The 27,695-nt window shown below is 39.5% G+C and overlaps 1 protein-coding gene across 1 annotated transcript in view; it reads left to right on the plus strand.

Moving 5' to 3' along the window:
- The window catches only part of C2H1orf87 (chromosome 2 C1orf87 homolog), an 83,243-nt gene that overhangs the window by 25,770 nt on the left and 29,778 nt on the right, over positions 1-27,695 (plus strand). The window contains exons 3-7 of the mRNA XM_043447555.1: positions 904-1,044; positions 1,617-1,880; positions 6,352-6,467; positions 9,861-10,026; positions 17,862-17,959. Coding sequence (XP_043303490.1) covers positions 904-1,044; positions 1,617-1,880; positions 6,352-6,467; positions 9,861-10,026; positions 17,862-17,959 — 785 coding nt within the window. The remainder of the gene's footprint in view (positions 1-903; positions 1,045-1,616; positions 1,881-6,351; positions 6,468-9,860; positions 10,027-17,861; positions 17,960-27,695) is intronic.

Here is a 27,695-nt window from a genome sequence, read left to right on the forward strand (position 1 = left end):
CACTCTAGAGAGCTTTTTTATTTTTCTTTAAAATGTTTAATGACTATAAACCCTTCAGGTTCTATTTATACTGATAGGTTATTCAATATAAACTATTAAATGAGTATGGACAGTCAGTTTTCAGTGAATCCCTCTCATAATGTCTCCTTTCAATGACCTGATATTAAATATGGCCATGTGGTTCAATTTGTACCCTGGATTTCCTTTTAATCAGGTGTGGTGAGGTAACAGATAAAGAGACAACCGACTTTGAAAGAATTTATTACTTACATTTCCCAGGGAAAGGGGGTATGCCACACTGTGCAAGGCCACATGTGGAAGCACCAAGGTTAATCAGGAGGCAGAAGAGTGAGGGAAAAGCACAAGCCACAGCCTTTATTGGGGTTTCCATGGGAAAGGTAATGAGGGCAGGGTAAACAGATTAGAACTGGCTGGTCTGAACAACTCCAGTGAGTGGGCTTTGGGTAGAGGGGCTATCCCCAGCCTGATATGTGGACCTAGGTTCATTTGGGACAGGGAAGATATTGAGTTGGTATGTGAGTTAGATAAGGGAGGTGGTTAGAGATATGGATTTAGGGTTGATTGGTTTGCATATGAAAGATGTGTTTGAAGGCTTACTTTTTCTTTGTCACAGACATCTTTTAACGTACACAAATGCAAACACGTCTAACTGCGCATTTATTTATCAAACTTGTGTTAACTGCATTATGCTGAAATTAATGTTGAGGTAAGCTTTCTTCTTTGGGGATTAAATGACTCAATGACCACGGGGGTTGAAGTCTTTTGGAATGGGAACATGTTTTAAGAATTAGTTGGTTCACTCATATTTTCCTTTTTTTTTTTTCTCTTTCTCTTCCCCCATCCCTTCTGATCCTTATTACCATTTATCTTTGCTTCCTTAAGGTTTCCAACCAGGCAAATGTCTACTGCATCTCTCAACCAACTGGAGACCAGTCCCTGTCCTATATCCATGGCCTCCCCAGGAGAAACTTTAGAGACTGGTCCTTAGAACAGATGGCAAGGAGCAGCTCTGACCAACCCAAGGTGTGTATCATAGGAGCTGTTGAGCTGGTTTCTATTGCAGATAGGGATATTATTTGTCAACTGTATATTTTGATGTGGAACAGATAATAAGATGGTCTAAGATAGACTGGTGGATACCACACCTGATATGTCTCATCAGCTTTCTAGGAAACTTCCCTGGGAGCCCACAGGCAAACCTCAAATGTCCCGCCTGACCATCACATCTTCCTTCCCTCTTCCTCCTCCCAGATCCCAGTCTTTAAGATTTATCATTCTAAATTCTAATATAATAAAAAAAATGTATTTTGTAAAAGACAAATGATATAACTTAAGGAGGCTTCTATCAGAGTATGTGCTCTGAAATGATTTGCTTCTTTTCTTTGCCTAAAGGAAAAGATTTTGAGATATTATAAACTAATGAATACATCCAGATTGAATACTTATTTTCAAGTATAAGTATTCTTCCTATTTGGGACAAGACCTGAATGTGGAGGCTCTGATACCAACTCAAGTACTCTTCTGCTTCCTTGCATTGGTCTTCCTTGTTAATTTGTTGTTGTTGTTATTGTTGTCATTGTTTGTTGTTGTTTCAGGATATTGGCCAGAGACCAAGTGGAACAACAAAAGAAGACACTTTTCTTCTTGCCCTGATCAGAAGAGAACTCAAGTCTCTTCCTTTGAGTTCTGGCTTATTAGACAAACTTCAGAAAGAGCTGAAGATACTGGATCCTGTCTCTTCAGGATTTCTTCTTCAATCTCAGCTGAGCCACCTCTTCTTAAGGCTTGAAGTCCCTCTGCAGTTGCCAACAGTCAAGATCCTTTACCAGAGATTTTCTAGGGGGAGCTCTCCTGAAATGGTAGGACCATCTTGCTATTTTAAGTATGAGTTCCCTTTTGTTTATTTGACTTGTACCCACCAGAGTAATAGAATCAAAAGATAAGTTTCTTTCTTGAAAATAACCTTTACCATTGACCCCTAAGATACAAAGCCTATTTATAGTCATATGTGGAAATCTCTAGTCAGATAAGACCCAAATAGAAGATAGATTTAGGTCTTCTGTTGTTGTTGCTCAGTTGCCCAGTCATGTCCGACTCTTTATGACCCCATGGACTGTAGCACGCCAGGCCTCCCTGTCCCCAACTATCTCCCGGAGTTGGCCCAAGTTCATGCTCTTTGCATCAGTAATGCCGTCCAGCCATCTCATCCTCTGATGCCCTCTTCTCCTTCGCCCTCAATCTTGCACAGTATCAGGGACTTTTCCAGTGAGTCATCTGTTCACATCAGATGACCAAGATACTGGAGCTTTAGCTTCAATATCAGTCCTTCCAGTGAAAATTCAGGGTTGAACTCCCTTAAGATTGACTTGTTTGATCTCCTTGCTGTCCAAGGGACTTTCAGGAGTCTTCAACACCACAGTTCGAAGGCATCAATTCTTTGGCATTCTGTCTTCTTTATGGTCCAGCTGTCACAACCATACATGACCACTGGGAAGACCATAGCCTTGAGTATATGGACCTTTGTCGGCAAATAGTGTCTCTGCTTTTCAACACACTGTCTAGGTTTGTCATTGCTTTCCTGCCAGAAGGCAATCATCTTCTGATTTCATGGCTTCAGTCACTGTCCGCAGTGATTTGGGAGCCCAAGAAGAGAAAATCTGTCATGACTTCCACTTTTTCCCCTTCTATTTGCCATGCAGTAATGGGGCCGGATGCCATGATCTTAGTTTTGTTTTTTTTTTTTCCTAATATTTATTCTTAAGCCAGCTCTTTCACTCTTCTCCTTCACCCTCATCAAGAGGCTCTTTAGTTCCTCTTCGCTTTCTGCCATAAGAGTGGTATCATCTGCATATCTGAGATTGTTGATGTTTCTCCTGCCTATCTTGATTCCATCTTGTAACTCATCCAGTCCGATATTTCTCATGATGTGCTCAGCATATAGGTTAAACAAACAGGGTGACAGCAGACAGCCCTGTCATACTCCTTTCTTGATCTTGAACCAGTCAGTTGTTCCATACAGAGTTCTAATTTCTTGACCCACATACAGGTTTCTCAGGAGACAGGTAAGATGGTCTGGTATTCCCATCTCTCAAGGAGCTTTCCACAGTTTGTCATGATCCAAAGAGTCAAAGGCTTTAGCATAGTCAATGAAACAGAGAAAGATGGTTTTTCTGAAATTCCCTTGCTTTCTTTTATAATCCAGTGAATTTTGGCAATTTGATCTCTAGTTCCTCTTCCTTTTCTAAACCCAGCTTGGATATCTGGAAGTTCTTGGTTCACATAATGCTGAAGTCTAGCATGCAAGATCATACCACCATGTACCACCATGGGGTTTAGCCCTGCTTAATTTCTCTTTAAAAGGTTTCCTGTCCCAACTTTCTTTGTCTGCTCTTAACACCATTGGAATAGTTATAGATTCAAGATAACAGGTATGTTTACAAGGGGATCAGTCTATAGGCTCTGAGGTTAGAATGGAGAACTTGATAAAGATGTATCATGACAGTTCCTAGAGATTTAGAGATGGGAGGCATCTTTGACATATAGTTCGTCACCATCATTTTACTAATTAGGAAACTGAAACCCAGAGGATCAAGGAACTTGCTCAGGAAACAGAGAGAATTAATGGCAGACCCAGGACAGAGATAAAGGTTCCCCAAAGATAAGGCCAGGGTTCTTTTTCTGAGCATTGCACTTCCCAAGTTCATACTCTAAGGGAATACATAGCATAGTCCAAGTGTAACAGAATTCTGGGAGTGAGAAAACAATATCCTAAAATAGGAAGAAACAATAGCAATGGAAAAATCATAAATGAGCATGGGTTGATGAAAAATTAGGCCAAAACTAACCTCATAGGGCTAATGTGAAGATTTAGTAATATAATAAATGCAAGTTACCTGGCCTCATGTTTAACATTTAGTAGGTTCTATCTCCTGCCCACTCCTAACCTGCAAAAATAGAATTGGTTGTATATTTATGAAAAGTATTTAGCAATACAATGTCAACCTATTAGTGTAACCTTTATGAATCTTCAGTTCAAGTCAATTTTCCAGCCTGAGTCCTAGTTTTTATCAGGACCTTATCTGGCTTCCTTTCCCCACTGCTACCCACCTCCACAACCCTGGAGTTGTCTGCCCATCAGAGTCCCTAGAATAATCATCCAGTCAAGCAATGGAAATGGATGACATTCTTTTAGTCTTTTCCTATGTAAAACAAAAAAGAAATAGGTAAATAAAGCCTTGCCCCCAAGTAATCTGACTTTATCTTTTGAATATATCTAAATATAAGTATATAATACGAACAAAGCTAGTGGATGTGATAGAACTCCAGTTGAGCTATTTCAAATCCTAAAAGATGATGCTTTGAAAGTGCTGCAGTCAATATGCCAACAAATTTGGAAAACTCAGCAGTGGCCACAGGACTGGAAAAGGTCAGTTTTCATTCCAATCCCAAAGAAGAGCAATCCCAAAGAATGCTCAAATTACCACACAACTGCACTCATCTCACATGCTAGCAAAGTAATGCTCAAAATTCTCCAAGCCAGGCTTCAGCAATATGTGAACCATGAACTTCCAGATGTTCAAGCTGGTTTTAGAAAAGGCAGAGGAACCAGAGATCAAATTGCCAGCATCCTCTGGATCATCGAAAAAGCAAGAGTTCCAGAAAAATATCTATTTCTGCTTTATTGACTATGCCAAAGCCTTTGACTGTGTGGGTCACAATAAACTGTGGAAAATTCTGAAGGAGATGGAAATACCAGACCACCTGACCTGCCCCTTGAGAAACCTGTATGCAGGTCAGGAAGCAACAGTTAGAACTGGACATGGGACAACAGACTGGTTCCAAATAGGAAAAGGAGTACATCAAGGGTGTATATTGTCACCCTGCTTATTTAACTTCTCTGCAGAGTACATCATGAAAAATGCTGGGCTGGAGGAAGTGCAATCTGGAATTAAGATTGCTGTGAGAAATAACAATAACCTCAGATATGCAGATGACACCACCGTTATGGCAGAAAGTGAAAGAACTAAAGAGCCTTTCAATGAAAGTGAAAGAAGAGAGTGAAAAAGTTGGCCTAAAACTCAACATTCAGAAAACTAAGATCATGGCATCTGGTCCCATCACTTCATGGCAAATAGATGGGGAAACAGTGGTAACAGTGGCTGACTTTATTTTTCTGGGCTCCAAAATTACTGCAGATGGTGATTGCAGCCATGAAATTAAAAGACGCTCACTCCTTGGAAGGAATGTTATGACCAACCTAGACAGCATATTAAAAAGCAGAGACATTACTTTGCCAACAAAGGTCCATCTAGTCAAGGCCATGGTTTTTCCAGTAGTCATGTACGGATGTGAGAGTTGGACTATAAAGAAAGCTGGACGCCAAAGAATTGATACTTTTAAACTGTGGTGTTGGAGAAGACTCTTGAGAGTCCCTTGGACTGCAAGGAGATCCAACCAGTCCATCCTAAAGGAGATCAGTCCTGGGTGTTCATTGGAAGGACTGATGTTGAAACTGAAGCTCCAGTACTTTGGCCACCTGATGCGAAGAGCTGACTCATTTGAAAAGGCCCTGATGCTGAGAAAGATTGAGGGCAGGAGGAGAAGGGGATGACAGAGGATGAGATGGTTGGATGGCATCACCGACTCAATGGACATGGGTTTGGGTAGACTCTGGCAGTTGGTGATGGATAGGGAGGCCTGGCATGCTGCAGTTCATAGGGTCGCAAAGAGTTGGACACGACTGAGCGACTGAACTGAACTGAATATATATAATCAATATATGAGACTTGTGAGAGAAAGAGAGAGAAGGTAGAGGCTAGGTCATGCTGTTGTAATAAAGAGCCCCAAAGTCTCAGTGACTTAAAAGAATGAAAGCTTATTTTTCATAATGAGTCCTGCCTAGGCTCTTCTCAGTACCATCATCATCTTAGCTCCAAATCCAGGCTGGTGAAGCATACACTCTGGAGTATTAGTGGATGTGATGGCAGAGGGGATGAAAAGATATCTGGGCGGGTTTCATGTCAGCAGTTTAATCCTCAGCCCAGAAGTAGTGCATGTCACTTCTGCTCTCAACCCACTGGCCCAACTGATCATCACCCTACTCAACCATAAAACAACCAGGAAGTATCATTTTACCATAAGGGAAAATAAAAAGAATTGTTGGTCAAAAAAAAAAAAAAAAGGCACTAGTAATCACTACAATATATTTTAAAATCTGTTTTAAAATTTTCAATGCTAAAAATTTTCCAAATACATTTTATCTCAGCAGGTATCTTCTTTCCCCTAAGTGTAAATTAAATGAGGATGTTCTCTTTGATATTTAATTTTCAGGTGAATTATGAAAAGCTACTCTGGTTTTTAAAAGTTGCAGCTTCAGAAGATACAGAGCAAAACAAAGGAGTTGAGGACAGCAATGTAAAAGAAACTCAGAGTAGTAGCCATCAAAGGTACTTTTCTCCCTATCTATGGGCATGGTGTGTACAGACTTCCAGAGCTGGCAGGGATCTTGGAAGTAATACACTTGAAGACTTCACCCCGTGCAGAATCACTCCGCTCTTTACCAATTTTGCCTTTTGTTTATAGTTTTCTTTTTTCCTTCCTGTGCAGGCATGCATACAAAGTTATTTGCAACAATGCATCTTTTTTTATGAGATTGCCATGTGAAAATGAAAAACCTCGTTATGAAATAATAAATGAGTGTGTACCAGGCAGAGTTCATGTCCACATGGTGTGATTCCAGAAATATGTTCAGACAGTGAACTCCTGGGTTATAGGCACTAGCAGAAAAAGGCTTGAGGTACAGAAATCAGTAATTCCTTCATGTAATCTCAAAGGAAAGAAATAACCCAACATAAATATAGGATGTGAGGAATAGCATTAGAGATGAGACACAGTAAAGCACGATAGTCTGTGCTCTCCACCAAAAATGGCAAAATGCAGTGGTTAGGAGCGTAACTTCTACTGACAGAGACCTAGACTCCGTTCCTGTTTCTGCCCATTTTGTGACTCTGTAAACTTAAGCTGGTCACTTACATTCTCGTGCTTCTATTCTCCAGCTGTTAAATGGAAACAGTGATAGATTTCCTTTCACTTTATAGATTTGTAAGAGGAACTGAGTTAGTCAATGCATAGTTCTTAAAAGTGGTACCTGATAGGGTTTGTTACTATTTTGAAACTATCCCTGGAGGTTCAGATAGTAAAGAACCTGCTTACAATGCTGGAGACCTAGGTTAGATCCCTGGGTCAGGAAGATCCCCTGGAGAAGGGAATGGCTACCCACTCCAGTATTCTTGCCGGGAGAATTCCATGGGCAGAGGAGCCTGGCAGGCTACAGCCCATGGGGTTGCAAAGAGTCAAATACAACTGAGCAACTAATACTACTATTACTACTACCAGAAGACATCCTTTCCAGTTCCAAATAATGTGACATAGTTGTTAAAAGCCACGGCATTGAAGTGTATCACTTCACTCTAGGAAAAAGGCCGGGTTTCCTATAAAAATGTCCCCGGACTAAGTGATAGACTTGATTCCTTTCTACAATGTGCACTGTGCCCTTTTTGATTGCATTACTTCATTCTACACGCATCCATTGAATGCCAGCTGCTTGCCAGGCACACTTTGCTGAGCACAGTGAATTCAAAGATTGGCAAGGCCCAGTCTCTCCCTCAAGGGCTCACAGTCCAAAGAAAGTGATGCTGCCATATGGGTACACCATCAACTATCACTTGGAGCAACTTCCCTGCTGAGAGCCATAAATCCCTAGCAATATTTAATAATCAGCAGCCATACTTCATATAGTACAGATAGTGAGATTTGCAACCAGAGAAGTAGGAGATGATGCATCAGAACAAATGGCCACTTACTGGCAGATATGGATCTCATGAATCCTAGACAGGAAGCCTTTCCTGAGCCCTAGAGTAGGTTATATCTCTTTGCTGTATAACCTCATAGCCCTTTCTTTTTATAGTAGTCATTGTGCTTATAATTACTTCTTTGACATTTGAGGTAAGGAATAGTGTCTTTCCTGGCCAACTCAGTGTCCAGCATAGTTCTAGCATAGTTCCTGGCACATGGGAGATGCTCAATAAATATCTGTGGAGTGTCATCGGCACCTCCAATTATCCAAAGAGCTTGCATTATTTCACTTGCAGGAACATTTGGATATCTACTATATAAAAAAGGTCCATAAAGATATCATTTTGAATTCATCAGAGAAGGTGCTGCTCTATATAAACCAGACAGTGTGTTTGCAGAAGTGCAGGACTGATGGCCTGTAATGAATCCAGGCTCTTTATTAATTAATGTACAGCTCAGAAAAAGTCCCTCCCATGTTCTGTCAGGTAGAGCTTTATGTGGGACAGCTCTATGATATTTAAAATGTCTCCAGCATCACCAGTGGCAACAGCTTTCATCACCTAAGTTGGACCAGATGAAGTAAACTCCTGCAGCAGGTTTTTCTATAAAATCCACCAGCTGCAGTAAATGGGCTCCATATAAAACCTCCCATTCAGTACTCCGTGTACTGAGCCGAGGGCCAAAGTCTTTCTTATTAATTCCTTCCTACAGAAACTGGTGTTACAAGAAAAGCAAAGACGAAGGAAACCTTCTGATTCAAATCTGGAACAGATATATCAGATTGGCAAAGCCAATCAGCCCACATCTTACGGAACAGTTTGCAAGGGAGGTCAGACAGAAAACAACAGCTAAACAAATCAGGAAGCAATCGCAACCTGAGGGAAACTTACTACAGGAAAAGAACAAGGAAATTTGAAAGAGTTTCTCAAGCAGGGGGTTCAGGAGCACTAGGGGGGCTGACTGTGAACCTCAGTTCCCAGTGCCTCACTCAGAGACATCATACTGGCAACTGGAAACTGACCATGGTGGGAGTTTTTGCACCATGAAAATTAGTAAGGCTGCAGATTACGGCTTTATCTTGGAGAGCTGGTCATTAATGATTTACCAGCATGCCACTGAAAGGAAACTGATTTACATGAATGGAGTTTGGGGGATGTCATAGAATGTCTGTCTAGAGAAGTGGAGCCTAAGTTGAAACAGAGGAAACAGGAAAAGCTTCACTCTGAAGGAGATAGCACAGCTTGGATCTGGAAGGACACATACACTGAATGCTAAATGAGTTAACACCTCAAAGTAGTTTCATAAAATAAATGACTATAATACTTTATCACCTTGTTGTTTCTCACCAATCATTTAAAGAAACAACAAACAGATACACCATCTTAGTAACTATATATATATGCATGCCAGATGGTAAGTAAATAATTGTTCCCACACATTTTCTGGGTTTTCCAGATTCAAAGAGCAGAGTCATGGATAATGAAGGAAGTTTACCTGGTTCAAGATTTCCTTCCAGATAGCTTCCCTGGCTACAGGGATCTGGTAGGATCTGCTTTGCTTGTGGCAATGGACAGTTTGGGAATTTGCTATCAAACTGCTATTGATATTTGCTATCAATAGTTATCAGGACTTACAAAAAGTATTAATAAAATAAATAGGTAAGTAAATTGCTATGGTCAATTCTAAGTTTTCCTCACCTGGAAAAAAAATTAGTGGATTACAAGTTTTCGTCTATGATCTAGTTGAATGGATTGGTACCTCTGAGAGAAGAGACTGTGGAACTCATTAGACTAGAATAAACTTTAGTTGACCTGTGCAATCTCCACATGCAGTCCCGTGACGAGGTTACCCAGATTTAGGAGTCCTTGCTGGGTGGGTTCTCTGGTTCCACGGTGTATAGCAGGGGTAAGAGATGTGGTATGAAAATATACAGCAGCTTTGAATAACTCATCTTTTCACAGCCTTTCTCCTGCTTCTCCAAGCAGTATCGCCCCTCAAGACTACAACTCACAGTCAGAAGTGAACGAGAGCCTGTTGGAAGTCCTGAAGATGGCGCTGAGGGCAACCAAGGCCAAACTCAACATAGAGAAACTCAATCTGAGTTTTCGAAAAGAAGATCGCTCATTCTCTGGCTGCCTGCCCCCACCCAAGGTAACCTAAATTAGATTTCAGATTCATTCATCTCCAGAAGGCTATCTTGGGGCACTGGGTCTATAGTAAGAAGGTGCAGTTCACTAAGAATAAACATGCTGAGATCCATAACTGGCTAGCTTTGAAAGTAGGAGTGCATATATACTAATTATGTAGGTTCTAGGAAAATTTTAACTATGTAAGTTCAGTATTTATTATGTAAGTCTAATAGTCCCTTCCCAAATTTTAATCAACTAAGAGAAAAATAATGAGGTAAAGAAAACAGAATGTTTACAGTAAAGATTTCCTTTTCCTGTTTTTACCTCTAATTTCTCATGTAATAAATTGGCCATCTGTTTGGAAATCAAGCCATTTCTTGTTTAATAGAAACTTTAAAATGAGGGCTTCCCTGGTGGCTCAGTGGCAAAGAGTCCACCTTCCGCCAATGCAGAAGACATGAGTTTGATCCCTGGTCCAGGAGGATCCCACATCCCTAAGCCCATGTACCACAACTGCTGAGCCTGTGCTTTAGAGCCCAAGAACCTAAACTACTGAGCCCATGTCCAGCAGCTACCGAAGCCCCACGCCCCAGAGCCCGTGCCCTGCAACGAGAGAAGCCACCGCACTAAGACGGCTACACAGCACAGTGAAGAGTGGCCCGCTCTCACCACAGCTAGAGAGAGCCCACACAAAAGCCATGAAGACCAAGCACAGCCAAAAATAAATAAATACAATTATATTTAAAAATCAATTTTAAAGGGATCAAAAGACACTGAAATGAAAATTCAAATTTAAAAAAGGCCCAGTTTTGATCTGTGTTCTGCCTGTGGATTACATTTCACAATTAACTTATTTTCTGCATCCAAGAAGGGAAAACCAAGAGTGAAGAATTGTGAAATATGCCAAATTGGTCCAGGAATTACCTACACTGGGCTGTTTTATGCTAACAATAGACAGTATGACAATATCCAAATAATATTTCACAGTGGAAAACAAATATTTTTTCCAAGGATAAGTGTTCATTTATCACACCCTCTACCAGCTTCCTGTGAGGTCAGCAGGTGGTACTCTGTTCTTTAGGGACACCAAAATTGTAGGGACTGATGTGGTTTATTGCTGACAGAGATTAGCAATGCTGTTTGGGAGCATTAATTAACTGGGTAGATATGTTTCATAAAAGAGGATCCAGAACCATATTAACTCATGTGTGGTATTTAGCCAAACAAACTCCAGCATGAGGTTACCTTGGATACAGGTAAAATAATAGTGACCACATTGACTGCAATTCCATTCACAACAACTTGCACCACCAAGCTTTGCTGAGTTCTTCCTAAACTGCCAAATACTACATTAAATGTTTTACTTATATTTACTCATTTAACATTTACAGGTAAATGTAAGATCTAGGTAGATGTTATAATAGCCATTTAATAAATGAAATAAACCACTGATTCTCAGAGAAGACAACCGAATCTCTCAAGGACCACAGCTAGCAAGAGGCAGAGCCAGGATTCAAATACAGAATACTGGACACTGAGAGACAGAATTGGAACTCCAATAGGCAGATGATAGCTGGAAGATTTCACTGAGTCCAGGATACAGGAATTAAAAATCCAGAGGAGGAGAAAGGATTGTAACTTATAGGGGAAAAAAAGGTCCTGAAGCAAAGATTGGAAAATGCCTTTCATCCAGGTAAACAGGGGTTAAGAATTGAGAGTCAGAGAATTCAAAAAAGCAAGTGATGTTTTCTAAGAAACCAAGGACACAATATGCTGAAAGTGGATTCTTATTCTATGACAGAAGTAACTTTTTATGAACTTTTTCATTTATACAGTCAACTAATTATGCAAAGGCAAAGTCACATGATAGTGTGTATGTGTGTGTGTGCGTGTGTGTTTATACATGAATATTAAACACGCAAGCATGTTTCACTAGAAGAGAGAACATTACAGGAGATTCCACACATCATAAATGGCCTTTATTATGTTTTTGAGAGGATTAGCAGAAATTGACTAAGCAGTAATCACTTTTTGTCAGATTAGAAAATACATAATAGTATCAGTAAAGCTTGAATGTTCTCAGATGACACTCATAGAATGGAATATGAACGACTTGAAAATCAAAATAAATTTGCTTAAGCTCTTTGAGTCTCTGATTTTCCATCTAGAAAAAAGTGGGCTCCAAATAACTATCTCCTGCGTCTATTGTGAGGATTAAGTAAGATAAGTATGTGAAAGCACTTAGTATACTGTCTGATATGTGAGGCACTCAGGAAATAGGTTTCCCTTCCATATATATATATATACTTTAAAATTTAAAATCAGTGTTTGGTGAAATTACTGCTGCAAAATAGTCTAAGGAAGGAGGCTCTTTCCCAGGGTCAAGTGATGGCCACATGGAGTGCTGGCTGTCAGAGAAGGCTCTGAATGTCTTCCCCCCACAGCTGGCCCTGAAAGCTTAAATTTGTGGATCATATTGAAGAAAATGGGGCACATTTTCCTTGAAGCTGGTCTGCCTCTCATGAGCCATCTGGCATCTCTTAAGACATCTGGAACTCACTCAGAGTATATTACAGTTCTGGGAGGCATGGCAAATAGAACTGTGTTTCCCCAGAATGTGAGATAAATTGAGGCCCAACGGACACTGGATATGACATGCAGCAGCAGTTGCACCCCAACATCCTTGTTGCTGGACACAGGACTTCAGAGGTGACTGGGAAAGGCCATCTGAACTGTTCCTCTTTTTGATCAATAGTTCTAAACGGCAGAAGGGAGACGATCTCAGACCTCCTGAAGTTTCCCATGAGACCTATGCACCCTGTATTCAGAGGGACAGAAGAGCACATGCCCACAGCCAGTATTGCAGAGGGTTCGCGGATCACCTGTACCTCCTCAGATAACTTACAGCTGTTCTGAGGGATGATCTATGGGTCTTATCATTCAAATCAATGGCACTGTCCCCATTCTCAAAGGACAGCATAAAAACCTATCTCATATCTGTCATCCTTGTTCTGTGGACTCACTCATTCTGTCCCTCTGTCACATCCTTCATTCAATGATGGCTCAGGAAGGACTCCTGAGGGCAATGTGGATCCACATACATTTATTTATTAACTTCCCTGGCCATTATTCATATCAGGTATGATGGTAAAGAATCCACCTGCAATGCAGGAGACCCGGGTTTGACCCTTGGGTCAGGAAGATTCCCTGGAACAGGGAATGGCTACCCGCCTCCAGTATTTTTGGAGAATTCCATGGACAGAGGAGCCTGGCGCATAACAGTCCATGGGGTCACGAAAGAGTTGGATGATCAACACTTGCACTTTCTCGTCCATGGATTGAATAGGCTGTGGAACCTAAGAAGTTTCCAAGCATAAAGGTTCAGTTTAACACTTTTATACATAATCCGTATTCTTTACGTTCTGAACTCCTTTCTGCTCTATAACGCAAAGCCCTTCCAAACTACTCCCAGACCTTCCTGCCAGGAGGAACTGCTAGAACACAGGTTACTCTACCTCTAATTACTCTTTGCCTGATGTTCATGCAACCTCCTCACTATCATCAGGAGGGAATCCCATTACTGAGTGAACAGGGGCTTAGGAATGTGAAATTTGTTCCCTTGGCAAGACTACAGCTATGATACTAGTTTACCAAGTGAACAAAACTGTAAGACATTCTTTTGCAGTTGGCCAGGCTCCTTTTTTGTGTTTTGTTGTTTCTCCATCAGTACCTTCTGCCCTAAAATATAAATGATTTATACTAGTTTCAAATTGTTCCCTACTTCCAAACCAATCGCCATCTTTCTGATCAATATGGCATGTTTATTCTTGCATTCAACATACTAACCACACAGTGTGTTCTGGGCAGTGTGATAAGGCTCTGAGGACAACACACAATTATGATTTCAGTCCCAGAGTTCTCCAGGAGCTCAGGGAAAAGGTAGTATTTAAAACATGTTACAATTTTGTATGACAAATACGTTGGTGGCAGTAACTTTAAACACAGAGAAGGAATAACAACCTAGCCTCACCCAAAAATTCCAGAGGAGATAAAGCAAATCCTGAATCTTAGAGGACATGATAATTTGGCAAAGTGTTTTGGTAGGGCAGAAGAAGGGACAGGAAAGGTTTTCTAGGTAAAAGGTGCAATGTGAAATGTTACTGAGATGAAAGAGAACATGGCTAGTTCAGGGAATGTAAACTACTCATATAAGCAAATGAATATATGAGTGTACGGTGACTGGGGACGGCGGGAGATGCTGCTCAAGTTGATGTCAGAATGGTTGGAGGAACCAGTTTCTGAAGGGTCTTTCTAAGGAGTATGACTTTATCCTGAAGCTCCAGTGGAATCATTGAAGAATATTAAACAAGTGAACGATATGATCAAACTTGAAATTTGAAAAGAGCACTCTAATAGATAACAGAGAATTAGAGACAGAGAGAAACTTTAAAAGGCTGTTCCAGTAATTCAAGGAAGAAATTATGAGAATTTAAACTGGAAAGTAGCAGGAGGGATGGAGATATTAATGAGGTAGAAAAGCAGGTCTTGGTGACTTAACTGGACATAGACCCTGAATTAGGAGGAATGAAAAATGACTCCCAAGGTTCTAACTTTTACTAGATGGTGGTACCATTCTCTAAGACAGCAAACAGAAAAGGAGTTTGGGGAGGCAAAGGAAAGGATGATGAGTTCACTTCTGAGCATGTTGATGTAGCTTGAGAGTAAAGCTAAATAATGACGTAAGGGTCTTCAATATGGAGTTGAAGCTTTGGGAGTAATTAGGATTACTCAAGGACGTAATAGAAGGTAAGAAGGGAAGGTTGAGGAGGACACCTGTAGTTAAGGAGCAGATAGATGAAGACAAGCCAAGAAAAGAGACCGAAAATAATCAAAAGAGACATGGGAGTCATCAAGAAAGCCAAGAGAAGAGACTTATGGAAGGATGGCAAGATCAGCCATGTCACAGGCTGCAAAGAGATCATTTGTAATTGGGATTGAAAAGTATTCATTAAATGTAAAACTTCCGGAGTTACTAATGACTTGGTAAACACAATTTAAGTAGAGTGATGGGGTAAAATGCAAATGAAGCCATAAACGGGAAGGAAGTAGGGAGAGCATCTGTGCATCAGTCTCTCCAGGAGCATTTTGAGGAAATGAATATTTATTTTACTTGTCATTTTCTAAATAACATAGGTATTTTATTTACATTAGATTTTTAAATGCCCTTACAGAACCAAAGAAACTATATACAACCAAACATTTTCTTATTGAATAAGGACATCATAATGAATAGTCATGGATTTTAAAAATAATCCTAGATAACACTAAATTGCCAGGATTTTCTGGTTGATGTTTCTATTGCTCTTCCACAACTGTCAGCAGTCAGTTCGTAGCAGCTATCAATCAATCTACTTCTAGGAACCCTGATGTACTATTTCTAATCTGCTGTTCATTTAGCCTAGAGCAAAACTCAATGTTGCCAGAAGTAAATAAACTGTTTTTAGAATAACCTGTTAATACTGATGTTTAAAAATACAATAATGTGCTCTAATCATGAGGATAAGTTGATTTTTATTTATTGAGTAAAATGGCATAACATAACTAATTTCTACCACTCTATTTTTGCCAACCTATGCCTTTACCTTCAGTACTTTTAAATAATTCATTCATTCCTAATCCATCTATATATTCATTTATTCAATAAGTAATTTTCCTGGAGAAGGAAATGGCAACCCACTCCAGTATTTTTGCCTGGAAAAGTCCATGGACAGAGGAGCCTGGCGGGCTGCATCCATGGGGTTACATGACTGAGCATGTGTGCATGAGGGTGGAGGGAGATAGGTTGGTAGCAATAAAGTGGTAGAACTAAAAAAAAAATTAAAAGTAATTTTCAACACTGTGCTTGGCAATGGTGATAAGAAAATGAAGGAAACACAATCCAACCCTCAATAAACCAGTCTTTTAGAGATGTTCTAATGAATAGATATTTACTGCTCAGTGAAAAGGGGTATAAAACTATAGTCGAGTGTAGTTTCTAAAAAGCACAATGCTCTTTCTCACCCATTATTTACACATCCATTTCTTCTGCCTGGGATTATCCTCAACTCCTTACTTTTCTGGCAAACTATTATTCCTTCTTTTCATGCTTTATATCTGTCTTTTTCCTTCCCTGAAGTACTCCCCTACAGCTAGTAAGTAACAGGTTTCTAACCCAGATTGGTTGTTTCCTTCCAAAAAGACAAATGAAGATTAGGCTTTTGTCACTCTATCAAAATGTAGGTTATGTTATTCAAGTATGGTCAGACCAACAGATCAGGAGGTGATTGCCGCTGAAAAGATAGCTTGTTCCTCACGGTTCCCCGGAGGAGGGGCACAGACACCACGTGGGCCACAGGGTGAAGCCCCAGAGCCGGTCTGGAGGCAGAGGGGATGAGGGGAAGTGTGTGCAAGAGCATTTACTGTGGGGAGATGAAGCAGGATAAGAAGGCTTAGGATTGGCTAGTTTGAATGATTTCAGTGGGCTCTGGGGCACAGGCGCCATTCCTAGTTGCCTAGTACTTGGCCCTGGAGTAATCAGGACCTGGAAATAGTGTGCCAAGTGTGAAAACCTCAATAAAAGAGGTAATTGGCTTGCAGATGAAAGACAGACTTTCAGATAAGTCCTTTACTATCTCTAGTAATTGGCTAGCCCTGGAAGAGGCAGTTTCTCCAGGGTCAGCAGGGCCCCATGATGGCCAAGCAGCAGATTAAAAAGACACGCATAATACAGTCACTATGTGGAACTTCCTCTCAAAATAACAACAGTAGCTACAATTAGTGTAAACACTAAATAAAACATTTCCTTTCTTTTCTTCTTTCTTTGCTTCTTCCTTCCTTCTCTCGTTTCTCTCTCTCTCTCCCACTCTGTCTCTTTCTTGTACTCTTGAGCCCCCTTCTCTTTTCTTCCCTCTCCCCTCTTCTCTCTCTCCTCTATCTCCCTTTTTCTTCCTTTTCCCTCCTTTCCTTCTTTTCTTCATTTCAACATATATTAGTCAAATGCCTCCTAAAATCCAGGCATTATTCTAACTGCTTACTTTCTTCTGAGAAGTGGAAAATACTAATCTTATTTAGTAGGTGAAGTAATTGGACATAAAAAGATTTAGGAACTTCCTGAGGTCACACAAATCATACACAACATTTCCAGTGTTCAAAATAAATCATGCCTTATTCTTAAGACTCTGTGTTTAAACAGTATGCTAAACACACTACAAAGACTATCACAACCTAAAAGTTTGGTGTGTTTGAATCTAAGTATCGCACACCCACCAACTTGAAAACTGAACTGGTTTGTTGGCTAGACTCAGAAACCATTAAGTACTCAGGAAGTTGCAGTGACCCTTCATTCATCCATCGAACAAATATTAATTGAATATCTGGTTTCTAGACTAAGTTCCATCATTTATTAACCATGTGACATAGAGAAAGCCAATCTAAGTCTTGGTTTCCTCATATATAAAATAAAACAAGATTCTTTTGTAAATCAAAGTCAGTATTAAAAAATACTTTTTGATTCACCTATATAATAAGTGTGTATAATTTCTGGGCCTTGACCACTCATTCCATAGCTGTCAAAAATGTAAGATCAGCATTTCAAAGTACAGTGGCTTCTGAGTAATGAACCATGCCTCTGTGTCAAGCATAAAAAATTTGCTGTTGATGAGCAGTCCATTGAACATTCTTGTCCTAAATATTATTCTAGTGGTATACTCGACTCCTGGTTATTCATTCTTTGTCCAAATTATGTAAGTTCTAATAATGGGAATGAAATTCAAATCAATTTAATTATATTGAAATTTCAAATCTTTTTCTTATTTGCAGGTCAGGGCTATATGTGGGAAACACGGATTATATCTGACTTTGAGTCTTTTGGAAACATTGCTTAACCATCAAGATTTGGGTTACCAAAATGAAATAAAGTAAGTTGATTTTTTTATTTACACAGTCCTTTATTAGAATACCAAATACATAAGTCTGTCTCTAGGCTAAAGTTTTGTATGTGAAACAATCAATTTATTACCTAAAGACAGAGTTAATAGATGTTTGTTTATATTAAGATCACGGGATCCTTTTGGCCATAGAAAAATGAAAGCAGTAAACTTCCACTTCCAGTTTGCTGGTAAATGGCAAGTCGGATTTACCATTTCATTTTAAACAACTAAAATATAGGACAAAACATATGACATGATACTTTCTGGATGACTTTGGACATCAGGAAGCACAGAACAGTGATTCCTGAGAGAAGGGAATGAGGTAAGCTCAGTTTACTGAACAAGAAAGGGGACTCCAAATTTAGCCCAGCATTCTCCTTGAGCTAAAGGAATAGAGTATGAAGTTGAGGAAGGCCAAGAAGTCTAGAAGACTTGGTACAAAGTAGCAATGAGGCGAGATACCCCAAGAGTCCCAAGATATCCCAAGAGTCCTTTTTGGAGACTTCCAAAGAGTTATCCTGAAGTCTTCACGTGAAAACTTGGCTAATGTATGCATTCGAGGAAACTACCCAAGGCCAGCAAAAGAGACATCAAGAGAAAAAAGTAGAGAAATTTTTAGATCTCACACAGAGTTGGGAATAGTTCCAATTTCCACTAGTCAGAGAGGAACACATGTGGGATGGATTAGAGTCCTCAAAATGGTATTATGCTATAGTCAAGCCTAATGCATGAGAAACTGGAGTCTCAGAAGGAGATAAGACAAATAGAGGGAAAGAAAAGAACGTTGAAAAAATAATAGCTGTAATTTTCCAAAATTGAAAAAAACTATAAAGACATGGACCTAAGAAGTTTAATGAACTTCAAATATAAGGAATTTGAGGTAAACCATACGAAGGTTCCTTATAATCAGATTGCATAAACCAGCAGTAAATTAAAAACCTTAAATGCATAAGGGAAAATGACAAATTACATAAAGAGCAACAAAGATAAGAATTATGACAGATTTATCAAAGATAAGAATTATAACAGATTTATCATTAGAAACACAAACAATAAGACAGTAGAATAACATCCTTAAAGTATTGAAGGAAAATGATCATCCTGAAATCCTACATCCACCAAAACTCTCTTTCAAAAACTAGTGGGAATTAAGATGTTTTTTACACACACAAGGACTTCCCAGGTGGTGCTAATGGTAAAGAGTTCACCTGCAATGCAGGAGACTACACATACAAAAGATGAGAAAATTCATAACCATCGGAGCAGTACTGCAAGAAATAGTAAAAAAAAAAAAAAAGGCCTTGGGCAGACGGAAAATCATTTTTAATCTGCAGAAAGAGATGAAAAGTATTGGACATAATATGTCAATGAATAAAAATACAATTCCCTTATTTAAAAAAAATCTCTTTAATAATCAATTGTTTAAGATAATAATAACAATGTACTGTGGAGTTTGTAACATAATAGAGGGCAGCATTTGACAACAGCATAAAATACTGGGAGGGGAAATAAAAGTGTACTGTAAAAATACCTGTATACTGTCAGCTAAGTGGTATAATTTTGGTTGAAGGAAGACTGTATTCAGTTAAAAATATGAATTGTTGTTGTTTAGTCACTAAGTCATGTTCAACTCTTGTGTGACACTGTGGATTGTAGCCCACCAAGCTCCTCTGTCCAAGGGATTTTCCAGGCAAGAATACTGCAATGGGTTGCCATTTCCTTCTGCAGGGGATCTTCCAGGGACTGAACCCAGGTCTCCTGCATTGCAGGCAGTCTCCTGCATTGGGAAGTGGGTTCTTTACCACTTAGCCACCTGGCAGGTCTGAAAATACTAATAGAGAAGTTTAAATCGAATAATCACACATAAGTACTAAGAATAGACCAAAAAAAAATAAGGAAAAGAAAACAAGAAACAAATAGGACAAGTAGAAAATAAATGCAAACATAATAGATTTAAATCCAATCATATCAATAATTGCAGTAAGTATTAATGGTTCAAATGCATCAATTAACAGGCAGCAATTTTCAGATTTCATTTAAAAAGCAAAACCCAACTAAATGCTGTCTGAAATGAACCCTTTTATAATATAAAGGCAGACCCAGTTAAAGTAAAAGGATGGAACGTGATATACCATACTAATTGGTATGAATGAAAAATAAACTGGGATGGTTACACTAAAGTCAGATAAAGTAGATTCTAAATCAAGGGGTATTACCAGAAATTCAGTTCATCAAAAGGACATACAGACCTAAATGCTCATGCCCTCAAATAACATAGTTTCAAGTTAATAAATTAAAAACATAAAACTGGAAGGCGGAATAGATAAATTCACAATTTTATTTACAGAATTGAACATATTTCTGTCAGTAACTGACAAAAACAAGTAGACAGAAAATCAGTAAGGCTATAGAAAACTTGGTTTTTCCAGTGGTCATGTATGGATGTGAGAGTTGGACTGTAAAGAGGGCTGAGCACAGAAGAATTGATGCTTTTGAACTGTGGTGTTGGAGAAGACTCTTGAGAGTCCATTGGACTGCAGGGAGATCCAACCAGTCCATCCTAAGGGAAATCGGCCCTGGGTGTTCATTGGAAGGACTGATGGTAAAACTGAAACTCCAGTATTTTGGCCACCTGATGTGAAGAGCTAACTCATTTTATAAGACCCTGATGCTGGGAAAGATTGAAGGCAGGAGGAGAAGGGGACGACAGAGGATGAGATGGTTAGATAGCATCACCAACTCAATGGACATGAGTTTGGGTAAACTCCGGGAGTTGGTGATGGACAGGAGGCCTGGCATGCTGCAGTTCATAGGGTCACAGAGTTGGACACGACTGAGCGACTGAACTGAACTGATAGAAAACCTGGACTATATTATCAACTAACTTGATGTAAGTGGCAATTACACCCCACACAACAGCAGAATACAGATTCTTTTTAAGTGTTCATGAAATATTTAAAAGATAAACCCTATCCTGAGCCACAAAACAAGTCTTAGTAAATTTAAAAGGAATAAATCATATAAAATACGTTTTCTGACCACAAAATAAATAAATTAGAAATCAAAAAGCAAAAATAAAACAAACCAAAAATAAAGCAAAATCCCAAACATTATGAAACTAAACAATACATTTTATAAATAACCAAAGGCCAAAGAAGAAATCACAAGGGAAATTAACAATATTTTAAACTGAATTCAAATGAAAACACAACCTGCCAGTAACCTTTATCTTTTTTTTCTTTTCCTTGCATTTTATATCCAATCCATAAGTCATTCATGAATAAATCAACCCTATCTTGAGACTATGTCAAGATCCTGCTCCTTTCTCACCACCTCTATTATTACTTAACTACACCCCATCCAAGCTACCATTATGTTTCTCCTGGATTATTATAATGGCCTCCTAACTGAATTCTCCTTTTCCCTTGTCCCTAGTTTATCCTCAGTACAGAAGCTACAGTGGTCTATTAAAGCCTGAAACAGTTACTGTCACTGCTCTGCTTATCACACTGAAAGAGCACCTTATTTCACACAAAGGAAAAAGAAAATTGAAATCCTCACAAAGGGTTCTACACGATCTGCCCTCTTCAACTTCTCTGGCTCCATCTACAATTTCGTTTGCTCATTCTGTTCCAGTCACACTGTTCTCCTCTTCTTCCTCAAACACACCAGGCACACATCCACCTTAGTACCTATCTTCTGAATGATTCCTTAACCTAGAATATTCTTTCCCCAAATATCTTCTTGCTAACTCCTTCACCTTCTATAAGTGTTTGCCCAGTGTTACCTTGTTTATAGGCTTACATTAAACACTATTTAAAGTTGTGGTCCCCCCATCCTTTCTTCCCCTTAACCTGCATCCCTTTTGCTTCCTTCTATACACTTACAAACGATTAATGTACTAGGTAATTTACTGGTGTATGATGTTTATTGTTGTTATAAATTAATCTGTGATAGACTATAGACTGTAGTGCCATAGGATAGGCAGAAACTTTATTTATTGATGTATCCCAAGTATATAGAGCAGTGCCTGACACCTAGTAGGTATTTGACAAATATTTATGGAACTGAACTGAACTAGGGGAAGAATAAAGTTTCAAAATATTGAGGAATGCAGATACATAAATTTTCCCTAATCCTTACCTCATGGTCAAATTGAAGAAGGCCTTCCCTAACCATCTCATCAAAATAATGTTCTTTGTGCTATATTCTCTCTTAGCATTCAGTAATGTTCTTTCCTATCACTTATTACTATTTGTAATTATGTATTTATTTGTGTGACTTGTTAATTTAATGACTAGATAGTGATCTCCATGCTGGCAAGGATCATGACACATTATATTCCACCATCTTGTAGGCCAGTATTTGGTACATGATAGACACAGGGTAAATATTTGATTAATCCATTTATTCATTCATTTAACAAATATTTATGGAGTGCCTACTGTGTACCAATTACTATTCTAATCATTGGGAATATAGATATGAATAAAACAAAGTCCCTTCCCTTATGAATCTTCTATTCTAAAGGGGAAGAGAAACTATAAATAAAGTAGACTATGTGACATATCACATGGTGATAAAGGTTATGAGAACATCAAGTGGTAAATAGCAGGTTGAGCCTAGCCAATGAATTTCCACTAGATCAGTTTTGGACATGGGAGTTTTACTTCTGTAAAATGTTGGAGGTAGTTGGGTGAAGGTGAGGGAGGTGGTTAAGCAGGAAAAGCAAAAAAGTGGACTAAGATCTGAGTAGAAAATCAGTAAGCTAAAACTGAGACTCCCACAAGGCCCTGGTATAAAAGGCGAAAATGCAAGTGTCAAAGTTCATGTTATACTCAGTATACTTGATAGAAGTTCGGGTCCAGAACGAAGATTCCAGGAATCAGAAGTATGAGAATAAGAGTGAAAGAGAACAAATGAGGTTAGGCTACTTATTATATCAAAATTCTCAACTTCCTACCATTGTATGTGTATTATCAGAGAAGCACACTGATTTTTTATTCACCTATCTTTGACCTTTGAATGTTCAAGGACATCAAAACCATGAGGCCAATGAAGAATTGCATTTATAAGTGATAAACCTGTTTCATCCTTAAACAGTCATTGGCTAAAGCTCTTCTGTTGAATTAAATTCATTCCGTTAAGGGCTTTGTATGCAAACCTATATCCTTAAGAGATTATAGATGCAATTTAGACATACATTTTAGAAGCTGAATGCATGAATCATTATTTTAGTACATATTGTCCATTAATCTGCTGTTCTGTTGGGAACCCATTTGGAATGTGGCTGCTTACTAATTAGCAGGATTCTAGTGCTGAGCTGCTTCCTGATTAAATGTCCTTTAAAATCAATAAAACATCAGGAGGGATTATGGTGATGTGGGATTAGCCCCATCTAACCAAATAAAATGAGTTGTGTTCTTTTCTAACTGTCAGATTGCAAGAGCTGATGAGAGGAACAATTTTGAGCATGCTGCAGCAACGCTGTTGTTTTGTATGTCTGTTTGAGTGGTGTGTGTGTGTGTATGTGTGTTGTGTTTTAACACTGAGATTTTGTTTTTTGCCATTTGCCTACCAATTAGCAAAGACATTACTGAATGACTGCCAGAGTAAGGCGATTTTGAGAAAGACTTGATTACGATTTCAAATCTCTACTCTGAATCACCCTTATGTAAAATGAATTCAGGTTGTGTTGGATGAAAATTATTATCCCAGTTCTTGGCCAGGAACGTGTAAGTCAGAATTAGCATTTAATGTTTCTGTGTGACTTTGCAATAAATGGTAATTAAGGAGAGCAGAGAGAGAACAGGAGGCAAACTAATACTCTAAAATTGTATTGGCAAAATTAAATGCTTCAAACCCAGTTTAAAACATAGGCACTCAAGCCAAATTGTGTCGGGGGAGGGGATAAATAATGAAGCTTCTATGGGTGGCTTCATAAATAGAGTGGCACAATTGACACAGCCCCAAGCAGACCTTATCGAACACATCTGGCCCGTTATTGGGAGTGCAATTAGGTTGAGAAGGACTGGTCCGATAATCCCAGGAACAACCAGAGGATTTTAAGAACTAAAGGAAGCATGAGGTGTCCAATTCAGCAATTACTTTTTAATGGGAATAGGAAGATTGTAAGGGAATAGGAAAATTGTGACCTATTAGAGGTATGGTATGAATCCACCCATTGGTTGGGTCTTGGAAACCAGATCTGGCTTTTAAGAGTTCATTAATTCCAATCTTCTCTTCCAGAACCTGTAATTCCTATGGGGTAAGAATTCTAATGGTAATATTGCTAATAAAGTTAGTAGTGGTAGTAGTAGCCAACATTTATATAGTGCTTACTATATTCTTAGGCGATGTTCTAAGTGCTTTATAAATATTAACTCTTTTAATCCTTGTACCTACCTCATGAGATAGGTACTATTACTTTTCAAATGAAGAAGCTGGGGCACTGAGAAGCTAAAACTAGGATGTAACTGAAAAATGAATTCATCAATAAGACTAAGTCAAAACAGACTCTCTAGCTTCAGATTCTTGGCTTTTAATACACTAACAACTCTCCTACAAGTCCTATGAAATTTAAAGGCCTATAGGATAGTGCCCAGGCACAGGGGCTTTAGGCAATCTGCCTGCATTTCATAGCCAGCTCTAACCTTGGGCTTGGTGCTGAACACGGGTTTGGATTTTGAGGAACTCAGTATCTTCCTGCCCTAGGACCCAGGAGAGGTGTAGGTTATGAATACAAAAGTGAAGAGGCTTTAGTTCCAGGATCAGGTATGATCCAAGGAACCCCAGGGCTTGCAGGTAGCATCTCCTCACTGGTAGAGCACCTCCACTGCCCCTTCAGCCCCCATCTATGCAGAAAGGCAATGTAAGCTCTGTAATCACACAGGCCTAGATGGAAATCCCAACAGTCATATGCACTGGTTTTGAGAACATGGACAAGTCACTCATTTCTCTGAACATTACACTTCCACCTGTTAAATGAAAAAAGACTAATCCTTTTGTCTAGATTTGAGTTTATTGCCTGTCTACCAAGTAAAGACTGCACTTCTCACAGGTAAATGGAAGGTGAGAAGAATACAATTTAGGATACATGATTAGGAAGATGAAAGCAGAGAAAGATGCTGCAGGTGGATGAGCTTTTCTGGCAGCTTAGTTAAGTAAGAACCAAGATAACCCCCTGACTCAGAAGGATTGATGCATCTCCACCTACTATGTTTACAAATAGGGCTTCATGCTCTACATAGCTTATCTCATTTTATATTTCCAACAGTCCTATGAATTAATGTTTTTATACCCACCTCACAGATGAATAAAATGAGGTTCAGAGTCTAGGGATAGGCTACCTACTCCAGTGTTCTGGCCTGGAGAATTCCATGGGCTGTATAGTCTATGGGGTCACAAAGAGTCAAACACAACTGAGCAACTTTCACTTTTAGAGTCCTTAAGTAAATTGTCCCCAAAGTTGGGACTTTTTAAATCTTTCTTCCTATTATGGGTTGAATTTATATCCCCTTAAATTCATGTGTTGAATCCCTAACTCCCAGCCTTTAGACTATGTATTTGAAGATAAGATCTTTAAAGAGATGACTAAGATAAGGTCATTAGAGTAAGCCTCCAACCAATCTGACTGGTGTCTTTATAAGGAGGAAATTTAGACACGTAGAGAGACTCCAAGGATGGGCTCATACAGAGAAAAGACTCTGTGTCCAGTTCAGTTCAGTTCGGCTGTTCAGTCGTGTCTGACTCTTTGCGACTCCATGGACTGCAACCCACCAAGCTCCTCTGTCTGTGGGCATTCTCCAGACAAGAATATACTGGAGTGGGTTGCCATACCCTCCTCCAGGGGATCTTCCCAACCCAGGGATCGAACCCAGGTCTCCCACATTGCAGGCGGATTCTTTACCAACTGAGCCACCATGGAAGACCCGCCCCCCCCCCTTTTTTTAAATAGAAACCCTAGCAGACTATACAGCCCCCTGCAGGCTAACAGTCTCCTCCACAGTCTTCTTTCCACCCACCTCCTAGAATATTTTGTGCCCCTCAGTTGGAATAGTAGACTGCAGGATTCTCAAGGGAATGGCTTCAGTGATTTAACTTTTCAAATCATGGGACTTAACCTATAATTCTAGCACTCTGAACAGAGCTGGCTCTTCGGTACTACTAAACACTCAGCTGAGCTTGGTGGGACTTGTAGGAGCCAATCAGATGAGCAATGGAAAGGAGAATCTCAGAGATAGAAGGAGCAGTGTTTGCCAATATACAAATGCAAACAAGAACATTACAAGCTTGGAGAACCACAGACTGTCCATTTTGGCCAGAGTATACATTTCACAAAGTAAAGAAAGGGGATGAGTTTCAGAAGGAAGTACCACACACGTTTGAGTGAATCCTGTATGAAACTCACAGAGAAACATGTCACCTGTAAGTAACATCATCAACATTACGAGGGTGTTTCTATAAAATATCCCCCATTTTGAGTTTTTGCTATGGTTAGACTTTTGGTTTTTGTGTTAATATATAGGACTTTTGTATAAAATGTCATCTCTGAAGGAGATTTACTAAATTTAATAAATTTAGTTTTATTAAAATTCCAATGAACAAATGAAGTGGCAAGGAAAAAAAAAACACCAGAAGCAAAAACTAACAGGCACTCTAATGTCAGAATCTAGAAAGAATCTCCACTGGCTATGAACAATGGAATCTGGGAAAATCTTGGTGCCCCAGGCTTTGTCCTGACTACTTATGGAAAGTGCCAAAAACAGAAGATATGTTTGTCCCTTCACCACAGTCTTCTCCTTGATTTGAAGGCCCCAAGTCTTATACAACCAGAAATTACATAGGTACTACTTTCTGTATCTGCTTGAGTACAGTTCCTTCCTCTCCTTCTCTCATCCAAGTTTACAAACCAGTACACTTACCCTCATATTGCTTTTCTGTGTCTGTGCAGAGATCACAACTCCTAGGAATGACAGAGCATAAAGTTGGTGTGAGGAAGGCAGGAATGGCTAAACTCGGCTGTGGTATTTGCATCTGTTGAAATGTAATCCTGGAAATGTAACGTCATGTAGGTTGGATCAGAAAGAGGTGCTCCCTGGTAGTTGTGTGTGTTGGGAAGTGTGTAAAAAATGAATATACAGCAATGTCAGAGTTGAGAGACCAGAAGGGGTGCTCTCATGCCCCACGATACTAGAACTCAACAGCAAGGAAAATTCCTCTTTCTAAGAACTCAGCCAATGAGAAGCCATGGACACTTTGTTTTCTATAGCCCTCCCAACCCCCTTTTCCTTTCCATAAAAAGTGTGTTCTCTTTCCCGTGCTGCCTGGGGGACTTGAGCATGGCTCACCATGATTGGAGACCACAAATTACAAATCTCTGTTGATCCTGAAAAAACCTGTCTTTGCTGGAGAAATATCTGGCAGTCTGTTTCGGGTCAGCAAGTGTACCCATTATGACACACTACACCAATATAGTGTCTGATATCCAACAGGTGTGATGGGACAATCCCACCTCTGCAGTGGTCCCAACTGAGAGGCACCAGGAAAATGTCTAAGGAGCACCAGTTGGTAGGAGTTGTCACTCGCCCCTTCACTGAGGGGCTGAAAAAGCAGTGAGTAGGGCCAAAGAAGCCTATTAAATTCATCTACTGTGTTGTATTGAATGTGAACAGTTTCTCATTTGACACTGCTGCGGCTGCTGCTAAGTCGCTGCAGTCGTGTC

Source organism: Cervus canadensis, chromosome 2 (assembly GCF_019320065.1).
Source record: "Cervus canadensis isolate Bull #8, Minnesota chromosome 2, ASM1932006v1, whole genome shotgun sequence".
NCBI lineage: Eukaryota > Metazoa > Chordata > Mammalia > Artiodactyla > Cervidae > Cervus > Cervus canadensis.